Source organism: Lichenostomus cassidix, chromosome 7 (assembly GCF_008360975.1).
Source record: "Lichenostomus cassidix isolate B80296 chromosome 7, HeHo_3.0, whole genome shotgun sequence".
Taxonomy (NCBI): Eukaryota; Metazoa; Chordata; class Aves; order Passeriformes; family Meliphagidae; genus Lichenostomus; species Lichenostomus cassidix.
Genome location: NC_139488.1, coordinates 1285115 through 1306295, shown reverse-complemented (window position 1 = coordinate 1306295; position 21181 = coordinate 1285115). Strand labels below are relative to the sequence as shown.

Genomic DNA, 21181 nt, shown 5'->3' with positions numbered 1-21181 from the left:
CATTCCTCAGGACAGACAGATGTTAGCTGTGAATTTGGGGTTGTTACAGAGTGCAGGCTTTGTCTAGGTCATAATGTTGCTCAGCATAAACAGCTTAGGATTTATTTGTGTGCGCTCAGCCAGCCTGGGCACCTCGGGGTTGTGAGCAGATACTTCTTGGGCAATTCTAAGCAGATCTACAAACAGAGGAATTATGGTTTAGACTGGAAACATTGGGAAGACTCTCAAATACTGATGTAAGCCTGCTCAGTTTCTCTGTTCAGAAGATATTTTAACTGTAAATTGAGCAGAGGCACATGGGGCAAGTTGCCACCTGAGCTTAAGCTGAACTCTGTCAGCAGGCAGAACTTGAGTTCGTCATTAGAAACTGTATTTTAAAATTTGAAAGCAAAAGGACTTGGTTTTTTGGTCCTGTTATTTACTTGTTTCTATTTAATGTTCCCATTCCCTTATTATTTTATTATTAATTTGTTTTTCAAGTCCCATATTGTTTTCTCATCAGTACTTCGTGAAATGAGTCAAGATACACATTTCAAACACTCCTCATGTTTTTGTCCATCACCTTTCTTTCCAAATGCCAGATTTGGACATTGTTCTGTAGTTTAAAGGCTTCTAGACTGGCATTTGTTTTTCCTCCAAGACCTCCCTAGACCCGACTGTAATGTATATTAGCTCAGACACAGTCAAACTTATATAAGCAACAGTGTGTTTCCTACATCAAGCTCAGTAAATAAATAACTGCACAGCTAATCCTCCTATTTTAAAGTATGAAAAGTCCCGCTCTTGGAATAATGAAATGGAAAGACCAGCCATTCAGAAAACAGAGCTTTAGTTCAACAACTCCCAAGGTGGGTTCTATAAATTATGCAGCAAAATCCTTACAAATTTCCAGTGGCCTTAACAAAAGATGCATCTGACTGACTGCTGTTTTAGAGCTGGGGAATCGAGTGCTGTGCTCAGTTCACTGATCTGCTGCTCAGGATGTTTTGTAAGCATATTGCCAAAGAAGACCAGATGTCTGTGAGGACAAGAGTGTGAGTTAAAGTTCCTGCTGGCTGTCATAAACAACTGAACCACAGTTCGATTCTGCAGCACACAGCAGTGCTGGGCTCCTGAGCTACAGCTCTTCACAAAATTAAATCCAAGCTCTTCCTTTGCCTTTAATACACCTTAATGCAAACTGAAAGACTACCAGAAGTTCCTCTTTGTTTGGTAACCAATTTGAATAAAAACTGCAACTTTAGTGCTTTGGACAATAATTTTTCTGCAGCTGCCAAGGCAGCTAGTTAGGATACACTGCTGCTGACCAGGCACTCGAAAATGTTTTCTAAAGGCTGTGTTCTGGTATTGATCAGTGTACTCAAACTTAAGGGATTTTTACTGAAGCTTTTACAGAGTACCTGGAAAACCACTGGTGCTCAGGAGAGCTTAACATCACAATTTCACAAGTGTTGACATAAATAATGGATGCACAGCGTGGAAGGAGACAAGACATGAGCTTGCAGTGGGACAGAATTCCTCACGTGCATGCCATGTTAGCTCTGACTGAGTCTCTACATGGGGTGTTCTCTCAGGAGAAATGTCAGTGTATGCCACGCAATTCTCACGGTATGGATGGGCCTTTGAGAGAAACTGGCCAAGGCTGGATCCTGTAAATTCCTGAACTCCTTTGAAAATCTCAGCTTCTCGTGTCATTAGAAATTCATAACCCTCAATGAGCAATGAGCTAATCAAGCTCCATAAATTGCTATTTCCACATTTGGGTTGTTATTGTTTCTCTCATAGTTAGAATTGCAAGTGATGTAGCTGCTTAGAGACTGCTTTATGGTTATTCAGTAAAGATTCATTTTTTAATTGTGACAGTGACAGGTGTGTTGCATTGCATGGGTGAAAATGTATGAACAAATAATGAAAATTAATTGATGGTTACCAGCATGCTCACAAACACGCCTGACTGAATTTGTGAACTTATTTAAAGTTAGGCAGCTGTTGACTTTGCTGTATTGTTGTTTTTTTTCTCACAATGAAAATTTTTTTCCTCAAAATGTGGCCAGTTGGATGTTGGGCAGTTCTCACCAGATACAAATGCATTGATAAAAATTGATAATAAATAATTGCTAAAAAGCAAAATGTGAAATACTCTATTCAAGTCCACTTGAGATGTGAAAAGTGCTTCATTTTTTTAATGTTTGTGAGTTAAACACACTTGTTCTGCAGGTGATCCTCATCTCCTGTGCTTGTGTTTGTTGGTGCTTTCGAAGAAGAAAGTAGATCAAAATGTTCTTAGCTTTTATGGAAAAGGGGGAAAACACCCTAAAATATAATGAATTGCCAGTGGTCCCAGAAGTGAGAGGTGAGCCCTGTGGCAGGTTTTTGTTGCTCTGACTGTGCTGAGGATGTGTCTGGTCAGCTGAGGCAGCAGGGGCTTTACCAGATCAGGTTCAGTGACTGCACAGATGCATCAGCAGCTGAAATAAACCCCACAACAGAGCTCTCTTTGGTGCCTCTGCCACAGCCCAGCCTTCCTGATGGATGTTAAGAAGCCTTGGTAGTGTTTATGAGAAACATCAGCTTCCCTAATCGTTCATTGATCTGTTGTTCTGGGCGGAATGATGAAGTTTGTGCTGTTATTTTGCTCCGCTTCACTCAGATTCACTTGATTCGAACCAAAGGACGATTTAAGATGGCAGGGAGTAATTTTACTCCCATTTACTCCCAGCTGACAGGATAATTCTGGTTTTGCTGTTGGGAGCTTCAAGTGCTTCATCTGTGCTCAGCTAATATTAGTTGTAATTAAGGGAATGGGCTGTCTAGAGCTCGTTTTTACAGTTCATCACTTGAAAAAGAGCCCCTTTTGCTTTTGGTGTCATTTTGAGTTTCTCCCTCACCCTCTGCAGGGCTGCCCATCTTGGGGTGGCCCTCTGGGGAGGGCAGCACCTTCACTGGCTCTGTTCTCATCTCAGGGTAGCTATTTTTAGGTTCAAAACCCAAAAAATTGGCTGTTGGGGCTCATAGAGTCTGTTGGGAGACTGTTTTATAGACTGGCATGGCTGTTCCTGGGGTGCAGGACAGTGCTGGACACAGGGACAGCAAACTGTGGAGCACAAGTGCTCATTGCTTGTGTGAAAATGGAGATAAAGAGCTTTGTTTATGGTAAATATATCAGAACCCTGTGCTTTGGTGTGTTTTTTTAGCAGTTCATGAGATGTCAGATGTGTCAGGGATTGATAGCTTTTCCCCCCAACACTCCTTTTGTTTCTGCAGGAAGTTTGTCCTTATCCAGGGGCTGATGCTCAACAGGCTCAGTCTCCTTTTTGTCTTTTCTGAGGGACAGCCTCATGGGAAATGTGTTTTTGCAAGTGCCTGCAGCCCTAGGAGGAGAATCAGACTGGGAGATGGCACTCAGTGCTGGGAATCACTCCAGCTCCTTGGAATGCAGATGGAAGCTGCAGCAAAGCAGTTCAAACAGTGTGTTAGGATGGCTGAGTCCAGGATACCTGCCCAGGAAAGCATCCAGCCTTGAATTCGGAGAATGAGAGGTTCAAATCCTGCCTGACTTTGGCACGAGGGGCAGGGGAGAAGATGTGGCTCTGTGCTCCCATCTGGCCACAGGGATTTGGGAGTCAGCATGGAAGCCAACAAGCATCTTTGCAGTGACTCCAGCAGGGCTGGGGGTGAGCTCCAAGTGGGCTGATGTCCATCTGCAGTGAGAATCACCTTAAAACTTGCAGGGCCTGGCAAAGGGACAGGGGTGATTGGGAGTGGCTGAAACCTGAGATGCCTTCTGCACTCCCAGTTTATTTTTTTCCAGGTGGACCAATCAGAAACCATCCTGCAAACCAGAATTCAGTCAGAAACCATCCTGCAAAGCAGGCTATCATTCTCCATTTTCCTCCCTATTTGAATTTAAGACCAAAATGAAACCCTGACTTAATACAGCAGACTGCTAGGTTTGGTTGGTCAGGTGGTTGTTTCCTAGGAAATTAGAAACCCTTTGGTTTATTTTCATAATTTGGTTTTACAAGCATGAACATGGCAGGCTCTCCAGCAAATAAATGTGTATTGCAATATGGTGGAAGCCATGGGTCACAAAGAGCCCTCTGGTTTGTCCAAATACTTGCCACAATTTGTCATTGCAGTTGGTTAAGCCACACAAACGAAATGCAGGGCTTCTGAGGCAGTTCACAATTATCAGCAACAAAACTTTGTCATTTTCTCTGGTGGCTTATTTTTTTGTTTTGTTTTGGGGGTTTTTTGGCTTTTTTTTTCTATGTTTGGAATGAATATGTGCTGCTCTGTGTGTGTGTGTCACATCAGTACTGTGCTGAATTGCAGCCCTTTCAGGTGGAATTGTTGTTTGGCAGTAAGACATACCCTAAAAATAGAAAATGTGGTTATAAGTGACAACAATTGGCAGGGAGGACCTGTTCAGATGCAATTTTGGAACAGCTTTTAATTTTTTCCACTCAATTCCAAGTTAAACATCCATTTAAATTAATTAGAGCAATCACAGTATCCCCAGAATATCAGTGGAGAAATTGAAGCCGTGAGTGTAATTTAAGTACTTCCTGAATTCTGAGGAGAGGCTAAAAAAGCCAGCTTAAAGAAATTTTTGCATATGATGAAAAGCAAATTCCTGACCAAACTGGCTAAGCTGAAATGTCTGAAGGCAAAGAGCTATCATGAAAGTGCTGGAAAGCTTCTGATTATAATGGAATCAGTGTCCCAGGGTATAATGCAGCTCTACATTTAATATCGAGCTGCTGAACCATACTTCTCAACCTCCCTCCATTCACTGGGTTCTCATCAGGGTCTGTCAGGACGTTGGCTTTGTTTACATGCCAAGCCAGTCTGGAAATGGCTCCAGAGCTTTTCCAGCAGCTTCAGCTGGGTGCAAATGTTAGACTTCAGAAGGACAGCTAGCACCTAGATTTTGTGGCCTAGAAATCACTCCTTATGTACACTGCCACGTGTGTTAATAACCTTGCAGGCTTTTATAAGCCTAATTAAAGGCTCGTGCAGACTTAAATGTGAAACCACAGCAAAGCGCTGAACTAGCAGAGCAAAATCCTGTCCTTGGTGCTGCAAATCCATTGTTGCCTTTCTTTATTAATGATACATACACGACACATTGAATTCTCTGCCTGCTGCTGCTTGTCGGGTTGTTTTTATTACAGTATCGACTGGAGTCCCCATCATGTTGGTTATAGTCTGGGCACGTTACTCGGAGCAGAATTTTTCTTTCAGTGTTTTGTTTAAGGTATTGACTTTGCCAAAGGGAAGGAAAAAGTGCGTGCAGCCACTTAAGTACACAAGTAGTGGTATCAATTCCTGTCCATTAAATATGCACACAAACACAAACACAAGCCTGGACAGGGGTTGCAGGCATGGAGTTAAGTGAGCTTTGAAAAACAGACTCGGTGTACATGGAGATCCCTCTCCAACATGGAGATCCTGTGTCTAGGATCTGGCCAGGAGCATCCCTCAGCCTGTGCCAAGCCCTGCTGAGGATGGTGGGGTCTTGGTGAGTGTTGAAATTACGCTTTTCAAAGGCATTTGTGTATTTCCAGGCCATTTTTTTCAATTCCTTAGAATGAACTTTATTTTTTTAAGGGAGCATACTTCTCCTATTTTGGGTGCTCTGTATTTTTTTCCCTTACAACATCTTAGTTCTGTTAATCTTTTGGACTTTGAAAAACTATTTCTAGTTATTGGGTTTTGAGGTGTTTTTTCTCTTTCCAGCCCAGGCAATCAATTCCTGAGTATGAGCAGGAGGGTTATTGAGCAGTTCATCTAAAGCCAACAGAGATTTCAGCCAACTCAAAGGTGCAGCAATCATTTTGCTAAAGGTTTGGATAGAAGATTTGATCGAAGACCAGGATATATGGGCATGGATGGTACTTCCAGCACTTTCAGATGAAACTTGGAGATGAATATTTGCAAATGTTCAGTGATCAGTTCCATTTGAAAGCATGGGTGTGAATACATATGTGCATTGTCTTTATTTCCTCTTCCAGACCTTCCCCCGTCTCCCATCTGCTCCTGTTTGATGGTGAGCTCTTCCAGAGGTGTTTTCCATGCTGTGTCCCTTCAGTCCCAGCCTGAAATATGCTGTACAACACAGAGTTACTTGCAGACAGACAATCTCATCTGAACTGCAGCATTGCCCCAGTGGATTCTGCTCATGTATTGCAGAGGCCTTTGACCTGCTCTCTGCTTTGAGTTGTGCAAAGTCATCCTTTTGTGAATCTTTAATACCTTACCATGAATTTTGTTTGAGTTTTAATAAACTGAGAAAAGTGGCTTCCTCTTTATTTCCTACCTTTCAAACAGCTATTTCCAGTAAATGCACCAAAATTAAAACAGGAGTGTACTTGAAATCATGGAGCTGAAAAATAATTTCTTTTCCAAAGGCGGTTTGATTTTTCTTTTTGTCTTGGGTAGCAGCATCTCATCCTTGAAGCATCCACTGTCTGGGAAATTCAGGACAACTGAAAAGGGGCCGTGTCTGATGTGTTTGTTTCATTTCTGCCTTCCAGTCTATCCGAGAAGTGACGGGCTATGTGTTGGTGGCTCTGAACCAGTTTGAATATCTGCCCCTGGAGAACCTGCGCATCGTTCGCGGCACCAAGCTCTACGAGGAGCGATACGCTCTGGCCATATTCCTCAACTACAGGAAGGATGGGAACTTTGGACTCAGGGAACTTGGCTTGAGGAACCTGACAGGTGAGTGAAACTTGGAAATGTGGTAATTAGCTACAGTGAAAAAATGAGCTGCTTGTGTATTTCCTCAATGTCCTCAGTCACTTGGATTTGCAAGAGACTGGGGAACCACAGGAGCCTGGCAGCTGTGTGTTCTCAAAGGGGTTTGTTGGTGCTTCACTCTTTTTTTGGTTCACAAAAGTACTTCTCTCCACACTGATCAAAGGCTATACATGAGAGTCATGGCAAGAGCGTATTTGAAACAAAAATAGTCGTTGAAAGAGTATGTGAACTTTTTTCTCTGTGTTGACATCATAAGCATGTTGGTTTCCTTGTGGTCTTTGATTATTGCACGTGTGTTGCTTCAAGTGCTGGGTATTTTCTGCCAAGTTACCTTAGCTTCAGCATCCCCTGTGCCTCTGTATCTTTGGTTTATTTAATTTTAGAACTCCCTTTTCTGAGCAAAAATAGTGCATTATATATAGTGAGAAAAGAGCTTTGTTTTTTTTTGTAACAAAAATGTAAGCAAAGTCCATGGCTTTATGTTCACCTGTAAATTCAGGGCTGGATCATGCTGTGGGGTAGATAAACACTTCATTTCCTCCGTCTGAGGATCCAGAGTCAGTGGTTTGGGAGATTAAAACTTGCTAAATATCAATGGACTGTAACTTAATAAAGAGCAGGCAGTGGCTCTTTTTAAGGAGTTCACTGGAAGTATTTTATTTATACCTGGTTTCTCATCAGCTATGATAATTTCTACCCTAAAGTTGGTGTTTTTGAAGTGGCATAATATCTGCTTGTGGCTGAAAGCTGACTGAAAATCCCTGACCTGGTCTGGCTGTGGAGATTGAACCTGAGTATGGAGAGGTGGGAGCCTTCTGAACTATATTTAGGCATCCTTCCCTCTCTGCTTTTTTTTTGTCTCTCAGTATTCAGAGTGGCACATGAGTGCTTACAGTTCCCTGTGCAGCCTCACCAGGCTGTACAGCAAGGCTTTCAAAAACACGAGGGATAAGAAGGCCTGAAATATTTTACAAAATAAACCAGTTTTGGATGACTCTGATTAGGCTCCTTCCTCTGGTCATATTTTTGACAATTTTCTTTACTGAGACCATCATGCCAATATCAGAGTGTTTCCCAAAGGTCTCTAAATCCCTGCCATCTACTATTCCCCCACTCTGTCACTGTCATAATCCAATTTCCTCCTCTTCTGTTCCATATTTCTTCCCACATTTCTGGTATGGGGAGTTCATTGTGACTGTCTGTGCCTTCACATCATACAGTGCAACAGCACTGGGTGATAACAGCTTTATCTCTTTCCTGGTTTATGTTTTCTGGTCTTTGAGTCTCAAAATGCTTTGTAAAGACACTAGGCTGGGTGAAACTGAGACAGAGAGGTGAGGTGAGGCCAAGGCCAGAAAATAATGGAAGTCTTTCCTCTGGGCTCCGAGGTGGTTCTGCCAGGAGGTGAGAGTTGTGCTCTTCCTGCTCATTTAACCGTGGCTTTGCTGCTCAGTAGGGTAAAAAACTTGCCTTGTAGGCTTCTGCTCAGATTTGCTTCTTTAACCAGCTTCCCTGTGCCAACTGGCACTTCCGCAGACTCCAGAGATGCCCTCTAGAAGCTGCTGAGACATAACAGACACAACACCACAACTGCCCAGCAAGGAGTTTAAGTGTCTTAAGAAAACCTGCCTGTGAATCTCTCCCATCATGAGATCATCACAGCCACTTCTTCTGATTTAGGTATTTCCAAAGGCCTCTGATGGGATTATTTGACTAAAAATGAATTGTTGTCTCCTGGAAGAAAAGTGCCCTAATGACACCAGCTTGTCTCCATGGAGCACTTAAAATAGCTTCTGGGTGCTGAATGTGAGCCAGTGAGTGCTTGAAAATACCCTTAATGTTTTCTAGATGGCATGCCAGGGCCTCAGGAGTCTCTCCAGCAGCTCCCTCTGACCATTCTGTGCTCTGGTTAAGATGCACCTGGCTATTTTAACCCACAACCTGCCTATTGTTGCACGTGCTTTTCCCGGAGCATATTCATACTTCATTAGCTTTCCTGACACATCCTTAGCACTAGTAGCTGCATAAAAATAACTGGTGGATGTGGGAGTTGGTGATGTTGCAGGGCTGGGGTGGATCAGCTGTATCTGAACCTATTCTTCAGGTTTGCCCCAGAAAGCACCAGTGAGCTGCTAAGCTGAAGAAGCAGCAGCTCCCACGAGCTCACATCCTTCAAGTCCACTGCAGATTTCAAGGGCTTTGAATCATGCATCTCTTCCACTTGAGTAAAATATAACATGGCTCTTGTCTTGCATCTGAAGAATTGTCATTCCAGGGCTCGTGCCTTGTTCACAGAAGTTTGGGAAGTTCTCTTCCTATTTTTGCAGTGCAGGATGATGGGCTCCTGAGGGTATTTCTGCCTAGCACTGCACAATATACAAGCACAAGCCTTACTCGCTGTGTTAAATAAATGAGGAAGCTGCTCTCACCTGGAGATTCTCCTCAGACACAGGGTTTCAGCCTCCTGTGCTGTGCCACTGCAGTGTTTTCACTGTGTTGTGTACAGCTGTGTTTTTATTGCCAGATACATCTACCAAGTTTTCATATTTAAATGTGACTTTAAATGCTTGAATTTCCTCCCTTGCAGTATAAAAAAATGACAGCTGTGAAGGCAGAAAGTTTCATCTTGCACAGAAAACATGATCCAATTCTCACTCATGATGTCTGTCAAACCACAAGGGAGTTTTGTTTGTACAGCTCAGCCCAGGACTATGTCCTAAAATTCATACACTTGCAAAAAATCGTAGCTATAAAATTCCTGTTCTCACTTGTTATAAAAACTTAGTCAACGATTCCACAAATGTGTCAAAACCAAACTGACACTGAACTAATGAAGTGGCTGCTGCCATCTCAGCTGGACTCATCTCTGCGTGCAGATCCAGCTGCCAAGTAGCCTTGCTGTGAAAAGGAGGATTTGACATCCTGGGTGTGTTTTTTGGGCTGAGATGAGCAGAGTACGTGGTGCTGAGGGAGGAGGAGCACCAGCTTCTCCCAGTCACCCTTAACTCACCAGGAAAGGGCTCCACCAGTGCTCACCCTTGGAGACCTCAAACAGAGCAGCAACCTGATGGCTGCTTTTCATCACAGCATTTATGTGCCTGAGTGGGGAAACAGGGATAACTCACAAGTGCCAGAACTATTTTTTTCACATCCCATATTTTCCTCTGTGAAGATGAATAAGAGAGATCTACAGCAAATTACATGTCTTTGAGAAGTGACAACCTCCTCTTCCCTATTGGCCTTGGGGACAGTGGCTCCCGTGCATCCCTTGAATATATTAGAAAAGAGTGGACTTTGCAGTGATAAGTTCAGTAACACAAAAAAGAACCAAATGCACAGCAAAATATTTAGGGGTTTAGGTGTAGAAAGAAAATTTTGTAAAATTGTAAATTTCCCCCTTCAACAGGTTTTTGCAATTGATTTAATTTTTTAATTTTTAAATTATTTTTCTGTAGAGGAAAATTTTAATGTTCGATGGTTATTTCTACAATGTTTTCAGTATTTTTTTCCCCCACAGAAATCGAAAATGTGAAAGGGTGTGTTAGGTGTTAAGGAGTGGCATTATTCCTTAAAAAGGTTGCTTTCCAAGCAGTTTCTTGTCTTTTTTCTTTAACAAGCTCATTTACTGCAATTACATTGCAGCTCAGTCAGGGTGGAGGGAAGGGCATGGGAGGAGTCGAGCTGTTTTCACCGCGTGTTTTTTGGACAGAAAAATTTTGGAAATCGCGCTTGGATATCTGCTCAGGACCTGAGTGATAGCACATGAGGTGTTTTTGCGGCAGGCATTAAGGCTGCCTTTTCCTTTTCCCTTTTCCTTGCCTCGATCACAAAGGCAGCAAGACCTTTCCGTGGAGCAGCTGCAGGAGCAGCGCGGAGCTCCTGGTGCCCAGGGGTGCCAGTGTGACACCGCGCTGGCTGTGCCACATTCCCGCACCCCTTCACCGCGGCGGATTCGAGGGATGAGCTGGGGAGAAAGCGATGTGTGACTCGCCTCAGGCTGGCTGTGCAACAGGTGGGCAAGGCATCGCATCCGTAACCTCGGAGAGGAGTTGCTAGGATACACGGAGGCGTGAGGAATTGGTTTGAAACTCCCTGCGGTCCCCTTGCGTGCCGCAGGAGCTCTCTGTAGGAGAAGCTGCAGAGGCTCCACACTGCCCCGAGCTCCTCTGCCCTGTCCTTGCGGCTGCCCTGCCCGCTGAGGTGTTTGTGTCCCAGCACAGCTGGGTGGCTGGGAGAACAGCCGGGAACACCTCCTTTCCCAAGGGAAGCTGTGGGGGATTCTGTGTGGTGCCACAGAGCTCGGGGACACGAGCAGGACCAGCCCTGAGCTCCCCTGGCTCAGCCTGTCCCTATGGAAGGAGGCTTGAAATGCAAGTGTGCCTGCCAGAGCATGGCTGTCTTCTCTCCCCCTGTTAGACTCTTTCCCGGGAAAAAAAATCATCCCGTCCCAGCTGCTGCTCTCCTCAGACATCAGCGGTGTGATGTGACAGCCGGGAGAGCCCGGAGATCCATCCCTGGTGGCAGTGGGAGCAGGGGCTGGGCTGCTCCCTGCCCTTGGCAGCAGTGCTGGGAACGCTGCCAGCCCCTCTTCGCCTGCACATGTGGCCCTGAGGAATCCCAGATAAGCGACCTGCAGGCTGAGGAGCAACTGCCTCCAGCTGGCAGAAAATTGCTCACAGGTCTTATCAAGGCAAAAAACTGTGCTTTCTGCGGCCAGAAATAAATACTGATTTTTGAGCTTTGTGAGGTTTATATTCATGAGTTTATTTTGTCCAGTAACAAAGGTGGGACATTAGTTTTTAAATTTCAGCAAGGCTAGAATTTTGTACAGTGTCTCTGAGGGATTTGGATATGCTTTTGTCATGCTAAATAGTATAACTAATGTCTGTGATTCTTTGCAACTCCTTGATCAACAATTTATGCCCAGTTTGTTTCAGAGCACTTCACTGTTTTCCAATCTGTCTTTGGTGGTAGAAATGCGCAACCTTGTTTGGAATGACTGTGGCAAGCATTTAAGCCAAAAGCTCGTCAGAATAATGATATACTGGTCAATGTTTTTAACTGGGAATTCACAGCATCCCCCATGTTTGCTGGTATTCCCCTTCCCCCAATGCTTTCTCATGAACTAGGAATCACATCTATTGCAAAAGGTCAAAAGCAGCTCACTGAAAGTAATACACAGAATTATTGACACAGGCCAGTAGTGTCATACAGCAGGATAACTTCATGTCACACAGCCTCTCCTGCAACAAAATAGGGCTTAAACTGAAGGAGAGGAAAAACCAGGCCAAATCCTTATCTGGTGTAAATTGACTTACTTGCTTTGACTTTGTAATGAACTGAAATTTAAATAGCGGTTTACTTCCTTCAGTGGATAATTTAATTCATGTTTTAATTTATAAGTTAACTAGTGCCTAACACCCACTTAAGCCCTTTTAAGGAGGCTGTGTTCAGGGTGCTGTGCCAGAACTAATACCAGCTAATGACAGCTGACTCAAGGCATGTCTGCACCAGGAGGTCTGGCCAGGGATTCTTGAGCCAGAATCCATTCTTGCTGGCTTTGGGAATGGTGTTGACCACACCACTTGGACCTGTGCTTGGGCTGAATAACCCAGCAGATCATTCCTGTCTTAACTACGGTCTCTGCAAACAGAAACATTTTTTCTAGGGCTTTCAGAGTCCTAATTATGTGGCTGCTGGGTGAAGAAGGGTCTGCAGGTAGAAACTTGGGTCTAGAGTAGATAGAGGAAATACTTCCTAGCCCTGCAGTAATTTCCACATCTGCTGCTTTATTTTGTGAATCATACTACTTCAACAACAGAGCCAATAATGCCTACCTGCTTTAATTAGACCAATTTTGAGGGTGTCATTGAAAATGCTATTTAGAGAGGATCAGGTGTGATGTGGGATTCAACTTTAACACTGTCAAATGTTAGTTTAAGTGTTAGTTTAAATTCAAAAATGCATTCAGGTATGTTTCCATTGTTACCTGATAATGCCATGTAAAATAATAACACCACTCATTCTATTTTTCCTTTGCAGTTTCTCTCTTTCACCTCTCTGCAGCAGTTCTCTCTAACTGTGCATTTTTCAATTATAAAGCGAGAAATTCTCCATGTTCTAGAGGTGTGAAACACCCTTTAGCTTTTTGGAAATGTGGGCAATCAAGATAAATCCAGTACTACCGAAACCTTGTGGTAATGGAGTAGCTTTGCCTTTGGCTTCCGTGACTCGAGAGCTTCAGCAGCACAGGGATTTCTCTGTCCACACACTTTGCAGGGAGTTAAACATCTGAACAGAGCAATCCCTCCATTTCAATCACACGGGTCAGGAATGGGGGACATTTCAAAACATCCAACTTTGGCAGACAGATCTGTGCTGAGCTGCACTATAACTTAAGTAAAGTGCAGTAAGCATTACAGTCAGGAAGGATCGTACAGTTTATAGTGACAGCACTGCTGAAAAAATAGGTATCTCAGCTTCCCACCAGCTTGGAAAAGAAAGAAACAGCTGGATTGTTCTTCCAAGCCTAGGCTAAGTCTTAGGTGTTTTAGACATTAAAATCCTTGCTGCTCCAATTGTATATCTTCTTCAGATGAATGAAAGAAGCATTGATTTCAGTGTTTGTTTTTTGGTTTGGGGTTTTTTTTATTTTCTATTCCCCCCCCCTGCCCCTTTCTCTCTACAGTCTTCTGAATCCATTGATTTTCTCATTTCCTTCTGACAGGCTACAGCTGACAGGGAATTTTGTGCTTTTGTAAAGTAATTAAAGTCTTGTGTTACATGGGTAATGTAATCTATCAGCCCTTCCTGGGCGAAAGGCAAGTTGCTGAGCAGGATAGTCCAGTTGCCACCGTTTGCAGTGAGGACTTGAGCTGTGAGCCACTGGTGAGGCAGAGGGATCCTCCTGCAGCCCTGTGGAGCTGCTGACTTCCAGGGCTCAAAGTGGCACGAAAGTCTAGGGATCAGGTGTCTGTCAATTCAGTGCCTGAACTTAAAGATCAGCAGAGGCATTTCAGTGCCCTTGCACACAGGTCTGAAAGGCAGCATGTGCTTACAGACCTGCACTTAAACCCAAGTCCAAAGCGAGCTCCGTTTTCTAGCTTTTCTTGCCAGCCTGTAGAAATTATGAGCTTGGGTTTAGGACACCATTCATTGCAAAAAAAATAGAAGTCCCACTGAGTTCAAAGAAGGGTGGATCATACCCCTAGGTTTACATGTTGGAACTAGCTGGTATTCTTAGGATATTTTCATGCCTGCTGATTTTCATGTCATTTGCTGCAGAGAGAAATTCCCTAGAAACTTTATATGGAGGGACTGGAGAGGCAATGAACCAAAAACTTTCCTTTGTTGCATTTAGCTCCAGGAAAGCCCCTGCAGACAGGGGAGACAGAGCAGCCCCAAACACTCGGCACCGGGGTGAGTGTCTGACAGAGGCAGACAGAGGCAGTGCTACAGCACAGCCTGCTTGTTCCTGGCTGCACACAAGCCTGTTTCCTGCAGCATCACAAAGTCTCGGCCTGCCCAGCACAGGGACGAGTCTCATCAAAGCCCCTGTAGGGTATTTGCAGCTTGGGTTGGTCTGCAGTGGCCTCGAGACTGCAGCAGTGTAGTGAGCAGCAGGTCATTAAGAGATTATCTGAAACTGAGTGATCACACAAGCTTTGTCCACGGGGCTGTGAAAGGGAGCCACTGCTGCCATGAGGATGTGAAAGGGAGCCACTGCTGCCATGAGGATGTGTTGGGTGTTGGTCTGTGAAAGAAGCTCCAACAGACTGAACCCATCTGTGGTGCTGCAATGACAGGTCCTGCCTGCAGTGCCCAGGGGGAGGAAAACTCATGCTAGCTTCTGAATTTGCGTGCAGATAACAGCTGTTCCTGATGGGGAGCAAGGAGTTGGCTGTCAGTAACTTCCTTATGACTAAGGAAATAAAGGGACCTGACAATTACAACTGTCAATTGACTGACAATCACAATTGACCCTTTGAGACCTGACTTGTGCTCCCCATTCCCTGCCCCAAGGAGTGGAGGTGCTGCCCAGGATGCATCCAAGGGCAGCAGTTCTGGGCAGCTGGGCCTGAGTGTGCTCTGCAAACAGGGAAAACACACAGACACCTGCTCTGCAAACAGGGAAAACACACAGACACCTGCTCTGCACCTTTGCAAAGATGCCGAGGCAAGCCAGAGATGGGCTGGGAAAGAAAACCTCGAGGGCAAATAGAGAAAATAGAAAGAGAATAGAAAGAGAACAACAGAAAGGCAGCCCTGCAGAAGGGAAGTCAGAGTGAACAGAGAGGAGGGAGTGGGAAACAGCCAAGCAGGTGGCCCACGAGGAACAGCAGAGCTCACCTGGGCTGTACCTGCAGCGGGGATGAAGGGTACAGACCTGCTGCAGTTCTCTGGGGCTCCAGACTCCCCAGGCAATCCCACCTGGCTTCAGCCACGGAGAATGAGCTGTGACTGCTGTGAAGTGCCAGCGAGAGGGACTCAGAGCTGGAGGCAGGTAATGCATGTGGACACGGAGCTGTCCGGGGGCTGCAGGAGCCTTTTGTGCATTGCTAGGAACGTGCCTGCGGGCGTGGAGTGGGGGAACAAAGGTATCAGATGAGGAGAACACGCTGGAGGCCTTTTGCTTTGATGTTTGGAAATAGCTCAAGGGGCTGTCTTCTCTGAAACCCCTTTGCCTTGCCTTTTTTTCTTCTTTTCCTTTTTTTTTCTTTTTTTTTTTTTCTCCTTGGTGAAACTTTCATGGATGTACTCTCATTTCTTTAAGGCTTAGAAGTGAAAAGCACATCCATCCATCCAGCCCTTGTACAAACGCTGTGCTCACGTTGGAATTCCTCAGGGAGCTGACTTCTGCTTCTGCCCGTCAGAAACAGCAGAGCCACGTGCTTTGGGTTTGAAACCATGGCTACTCCTCACTCGAGGGGCACGGAAGGAAGGGCAGCATCAAAGACATCCCTGCCTGCTGCGCTGGAGAGAGGAGATTGTGGTGTTGCTTTGGGGTTTTTTTTTTCTTTTTGGTGTTTTTTTACTGGCCGGCTGGACGTGCATTCAGATTGATGCTACAGGCTGTGAAAACTCTGGGAGCTGGTTCCATCATAAGGAAGGTCAGTCACCTTCCAAAATTACTCTGGGGTATAAGTACCCGAGGGCAGGACGAGTTTACGTGGGGAGCTTCAAGATGGTCTTGCCTAAACTGATGCTCTTCCCCTCCAGCCTCATGTGTGTAGACTTCAGTCAGGGCTAGTGGAAGATTCTTAGAGAATTTTTTTTAAATTAAAAAATGTCTGACAGAATAGTTGGAAAAAGAAGGGGGAAAGTGATGAAATTGCCAAGCACCACCTTTCATTTAAAAATTAAAAGGTATGGCTTATTTAAGAGTTTTTAATGCTTTCTCCTATGAATTGAATTATATTTTCAACCAAACATTATGTTAATTGAATAATAATTTAATCTGTTTTAGACTGAATTTTCTTTACAAAATAATGCAGGTTCCTTTTTGTTAAGCCAAAGCAAGATCAAATAAGTGCACCTGATATAGTGGTGAACTTTAGGTCATGACTGAGTTCATTGCTTGGCTTGAGGGCTCAGGCCAGATCCTGCTGAAATTACTCTTTGCTAGCATTGTACAGGAAGCAGAGTGGATGTGTAGCCCAGGCTTTCTCATCTCTGGTGGTTAACTCACTTTTCTTTCCATGAAATAGTCATGATCATCTTCCCCCTAATATTCTTTACAAGCCTCAGCCAGTTAAAGATCCATTGTCCTGAGCACAGTGTTGCAAACACTAATAAAATATATAATACAGAGGTGACTCAACCATTAATAACAACAACTAAAAAGTCCAGAAAAGGGCAAGGCAAGTACAGGGAGGATTAAGGCAAAGCACCCTGTCCCCAGTGTGGTCAGTGGGGAAGATGAATGTGTCCTAGCCTGTGGAAGGAGCCCACAAGGGCTGATAAAAGATTTTCTTTCATGTTGAATCAATAGGTACAAGCTGTATTTTGGGAAAGCTGGACATTGATTGGCATTGGCAGGACATCCAAAGCCTGGAATATCCACAGTGTGGATATGTCCTGCCAGTGTCACCTGGACCAAGCAGGAATTAATTGTGTTTTGTTCTGAAATTGTGACACCCCACTCCTTAATTTATTTATTTTTTTCCCCATGCTACTCTTCAGTTGGATGTCAAAGTTCGCATTCCACAGGGTGCCCCTGGCTGGTGTTTGCTCACAGTGAGATGCTCTCTGAAGTGATCCGGGTGTGCTCTGCAGGGCTGCTGTCAGGTGAAGGTGACAGTCCTGAAATGCTTCAGCAAGAGCCAGGCTCAGAGGCTCTCCTGTTTTAGAGAGTGCTGTTCTGTGAGTGAGGCTTGATGTCTTAAAAGCAGGCATGGAGCTAAAATATGCACAGGGTGAGGTTGCAAGGGCAGCATCCTCCTCTTTGTGTGTCAAAGAAGAGCTGAGAGGGATATTTTAATGGCTGTGAATGCATAACAGCTTAATCCCATGGGCTGTGCAGTTAGCCCTGTGCCAGCTCCATAAATCTCACTGCAGCCCCCACCTCATTCAGGAGCAAGACTTGTAGATGTTCGGAGCGAGTGGTTTTGATTTAATATTCAGGAGCATTCAGCTTCCCAAATAAAGATAATAGTTTTGCTAGTTGAGAGATTTATTAATATGTTATCATGGCCTTAGTTTTAGCCTTCTATTCCTTCCTTTCTAGAAAAATGTCTGACCACAAACCAGCCTTGAAGTTTGGAAAAGTAATCAAAGCTCTGCTGTGCAAATTTGATGATGCTGATGGGTTGAATGAGCTATGACCTCTGCTGGCCTCATTCTGCTCCATTTCCCCTTCAGGCTGGTAGCAGTGGCTGGAAGTAAATATTAATCTGCTAATTTACCCTCCAGTATAAACAGAAAAAAACTGTTTTGTCAGTGGGCCTATCCAACCTTACTGCTTCGCTTCTGAGGAAGAAGTGGCAGTGCTGCCTGTGTTTGTCTCTGCTCAGGGGACTTTCCCTCAGAGATGCATGGGAGGGTTGCTTTCCTCTCTGCTTTCTTATGTGGGCAATTAGAGTTGTAATCCAGGGTTTAAGGGTAGCCAACAAAGAAACCTCGCTTGGGTTTAAATAAAATTGCTCCTTAACTTGACTTGTTAAATTGAAACAAACCCCACATGAATGTTCTTTTAAATCCATTTACAAGTGCCTTGTATTGATCTAGCCTACTTCAGTAACTCAGATGAGCTAAATTGATGTCTGTGCACTAAGTTAAGTACATTCTCTTGGGATTTCATACCTGCCGAACTGACTTGACTTCAAAACTGATTTCAGTTAAACCAGTGCAAGCTGTGTGTGAAGAACAGGCCTTTCTTATTTGTTGCTACTGGTTTGGCCAAGAGCAACACAATACTTTGGGGGAAAAGGTGCCTTCTGCCCTGCTAACTGTACTGCTGGGGTGCCCTACTAACCCTGCCCCTAAATTTGACTTGTACGTGATACTGCCATTGCCTAGGTGCCTTAGTAGCAGCCTTCCTTCTGCAAGGCAGATGTTTGAAAGATATCAATCTTTTTTTTCCGAGGTGCTCTGTCCCCTGGTGTCTGGAGAAGGGAAGAGAAACAAAAGGCTTGCAGACCTACTTCTTTACCATCCTGCCTAGTGCTCCCCAAGCCAAATGTGAAGTTAGGAGCCCTCAAGCAAAGGTTTCTTTCCATTTTCAGACAGTGCCTCTCAGCTTTGGCTGAGTGTGGTGTCTCTTTGTGCCACATACCTTCAACCCCTAAGCTGACAGGCTCATTTCATCTGAGCCATCTAGAGCTAATCTGAAGTCACAAACTGACACTTGAGGGCAAACCTCTGCTTCACGTGGCAGTGTGGAAAGGAATTGAAGCAAAACCCCCCATCCTCCTGAGCATGGCAGTGAGGGCCATGGTTTCCCTTTATTCCTCAGAGAGACAGGATGTGGGAAATGGTTCAGGTGTGCAAGTTTCCACAGCTTTGTGAGTTGTTTGTTCAGAAATTGTCACTCAGCATTTGAGCTGTGATAGCTGGTGGTGTATAAGCTCTTTGCACCCTACATGGATTACAGGAATGTAGTTTGCCTGATTTTTACATAGGATTACTGGACCTATTACCAAGGTTTAGATGGTGAGACAATGTTAAACAGCAGCAAAATCTCCTCAATAAACACTGAGCTTTCTTTTACTGTTAAGAAAAGTGTTTCTGTATAGACACTTCAAAACTGGGGCTGTGTTCCTGTGTTGGGTCATGATTTTGCAAGTAAATATAAACTTCTGTAAATGAAAATGTATAGACCTGAGCTACTCCTTTCTAGAACATAAGAGTCAGCAGTTTAGAGCAGACTCATCTGTAAGCAGCACTTCCCAGTTGTAGCTCAGAAACTCATAGCAGACTGAAAAATGCCCCTGTCATAAACAGCTCAATGTGATCAAGACAGGAGGCCACCAGTGGACCCAGCACCGTGGATAAAGCAAAGACAGGGAGACAGAGCAGCTTCCCATGGAGCATCAGTTCTGCACATCCACAGCTCCCAAGACAGCCAAGTTTCGTTTCTGTTTGAAGGCAAAGGGGGTTTGAGGGGAAGGATTTGAAAGGTCAATATGATAACTTGCTGGATGTCCGCATCTTTGAGATACGGCATAGGAGAAAGAACAAAAGATATTTGAAAATGTATCTGGTGTTTGATGAAAGGTGGCATGACGGGCCTATTGAAGGTGGGAGAAAGCATAAATAGTGTATGAGAGAATGATAGGCTCTGGAAGATCCTGAAAGTGAATAAAATTTGCTTTTATTTGATGTGATGAGAAGACATGATATGCGGGGAGAAGAAAAAGGATTATTTTGAGTGGTGAGCTTGGGAAGTAGTCACACAGTGGAATTCAGAAGGAAACAGAGAAGGGTGAAATTGCTTCTGAAAGGAGAGATGCTGTTGCCAAGACATGAGAAGAGCCTGGACAGGAGCTGTGGATTCAGTGATAGAAACAAAAGGCTGTGTTAGAGAGAACAGAGGTGGCATAAACATGTCACGTAGATTGAGGCTCTGAAGAAGAGGTGAAAGGAGAAAGGGCTGCAGGTGGCATTGGCTGGGGCTGAAAGAGCTGCTGAGTTTGTTCTGTGACAAACAGTTGTGGAATATCTGACTGGCATTTAGAAATGTATTGTCTAGCTCTAATCTGCAATCCCCATCTCCAGGTGTATCTCTGGGGAGATTTTGTCAGGAATGGTGGATGCTGAGCAGCTGGGGAGGATTGTCCAGCCTCCCCTGCCACCAGGGGCTGTGCTTTCCTATGTCAACACACTGTCATGCTCACAGATGTCACCAGGAAACAAACAGTGGCTTTTGGAGCACAGGCCCGTTGCTGATGAGAGATGTGGATCCCAGAAGGGACAGTTCCAATAAATGCACAAGGAAGCTGCAGCAGTTGAAGTTTACTTTGTGTTTTTCTTGCTGTCACATTTGGTGTATTATCTAAAGAGATCTCTGAGTGAGGTGGTAAAACAGGGCTTTTTTAATTATACATCACCCAGCAAACTGATAAGGCAAACAAAGCAGGCAGCCAAATAGCACAGGCATGAGCCACTTCAAAATAATAATGTAGCAAGAACAATAGGGGAGTAATTCACAGCTCCCTAAGAAATTTTCACAGTTCAGAGGGGGTGAGATAGCAAGCAGCTATTGACTGTTTTCCTTTCATGTTTTCCACCTGTCTGCCATGTGATTGGGAAGTATATTATCTGAATCCTTGCGGGAGTTTTCCCAGTATTGTTTTAAATGCCTTGCCCTGCAAGAAACAATCCTAGTGGAAATCGAGATGTGGGTATGAAATGAATACAGGGAGTGGAAGGAGAGTGACAACTCGTTGAACTACAGTTTAAATTCCTCATAACTTCTGTGACATGTAGATGTGCAGGGGCAACTCCAGCATTTCCCTAGACCTTCAGGGGGGCACAGTGTGGGAGCTAGCAGAGAGGCTTCTTCACAAAGTACCAGGCAGGGAAAAGGTGAGGGCAAGCTCAGCACATGGAGTATTCAGTAATTCCATGGCCTGGGTGTGTGCTCTGCCTTGTGCACAGAGCCCAGGGATTGCAGTCCCAGCTGCCTCCTGCCTCAGCTGCCCTCGGAGGTGGAGTGAGGGAACCCAGCATGGGCCACAAAGGCTTCCCCAGGCACTGAGCAGACATTTGGGCTGCAAGCCAGCAATGTTCCCCGTGCCACCAAGGTCACTCTGTTCACAGGGCGAGAGCTGAGTGGCCTAAAGCCAGCCCAGAATGTCCACTTGAGATACCATGATTGAAACTCAGGCCTAACCTTTAAATGAGAACAGACATCCTGAAACTCTGACCCACTCCAGAGTTCTGCAGCAATGCACATTTGATCTGCTGTCCAAACCAA

At 44.6% G+C, this 21181-nt stretch overlaps 1 protein-coding gene across 4 annotated transcripts in view; it reads left to right on the top strand.

The window, feature by feature from the left end:
• ERBB4 (erb-b2 receptor tyrosine kinase 4) overlaps positions 1-21181 on the top strand; it is a 552538-nt gene that overhangs the window by 287620 nt on the left and 243737 nt on the right. For all 4 annotated transcript variants that reach the window (XM_085065694.1, XM_085065696.1, XM_085065698.1 and 1 more), the window contains exon 3: positions 6540-6726. In XM_085065694.1, coding sequence (XP_084921820.1) covers positions 6540-6726 — 187 coding nt within the window. The remainder of the gene's footprint in view (positions 1-6539; positions 6727-21181) is intronic.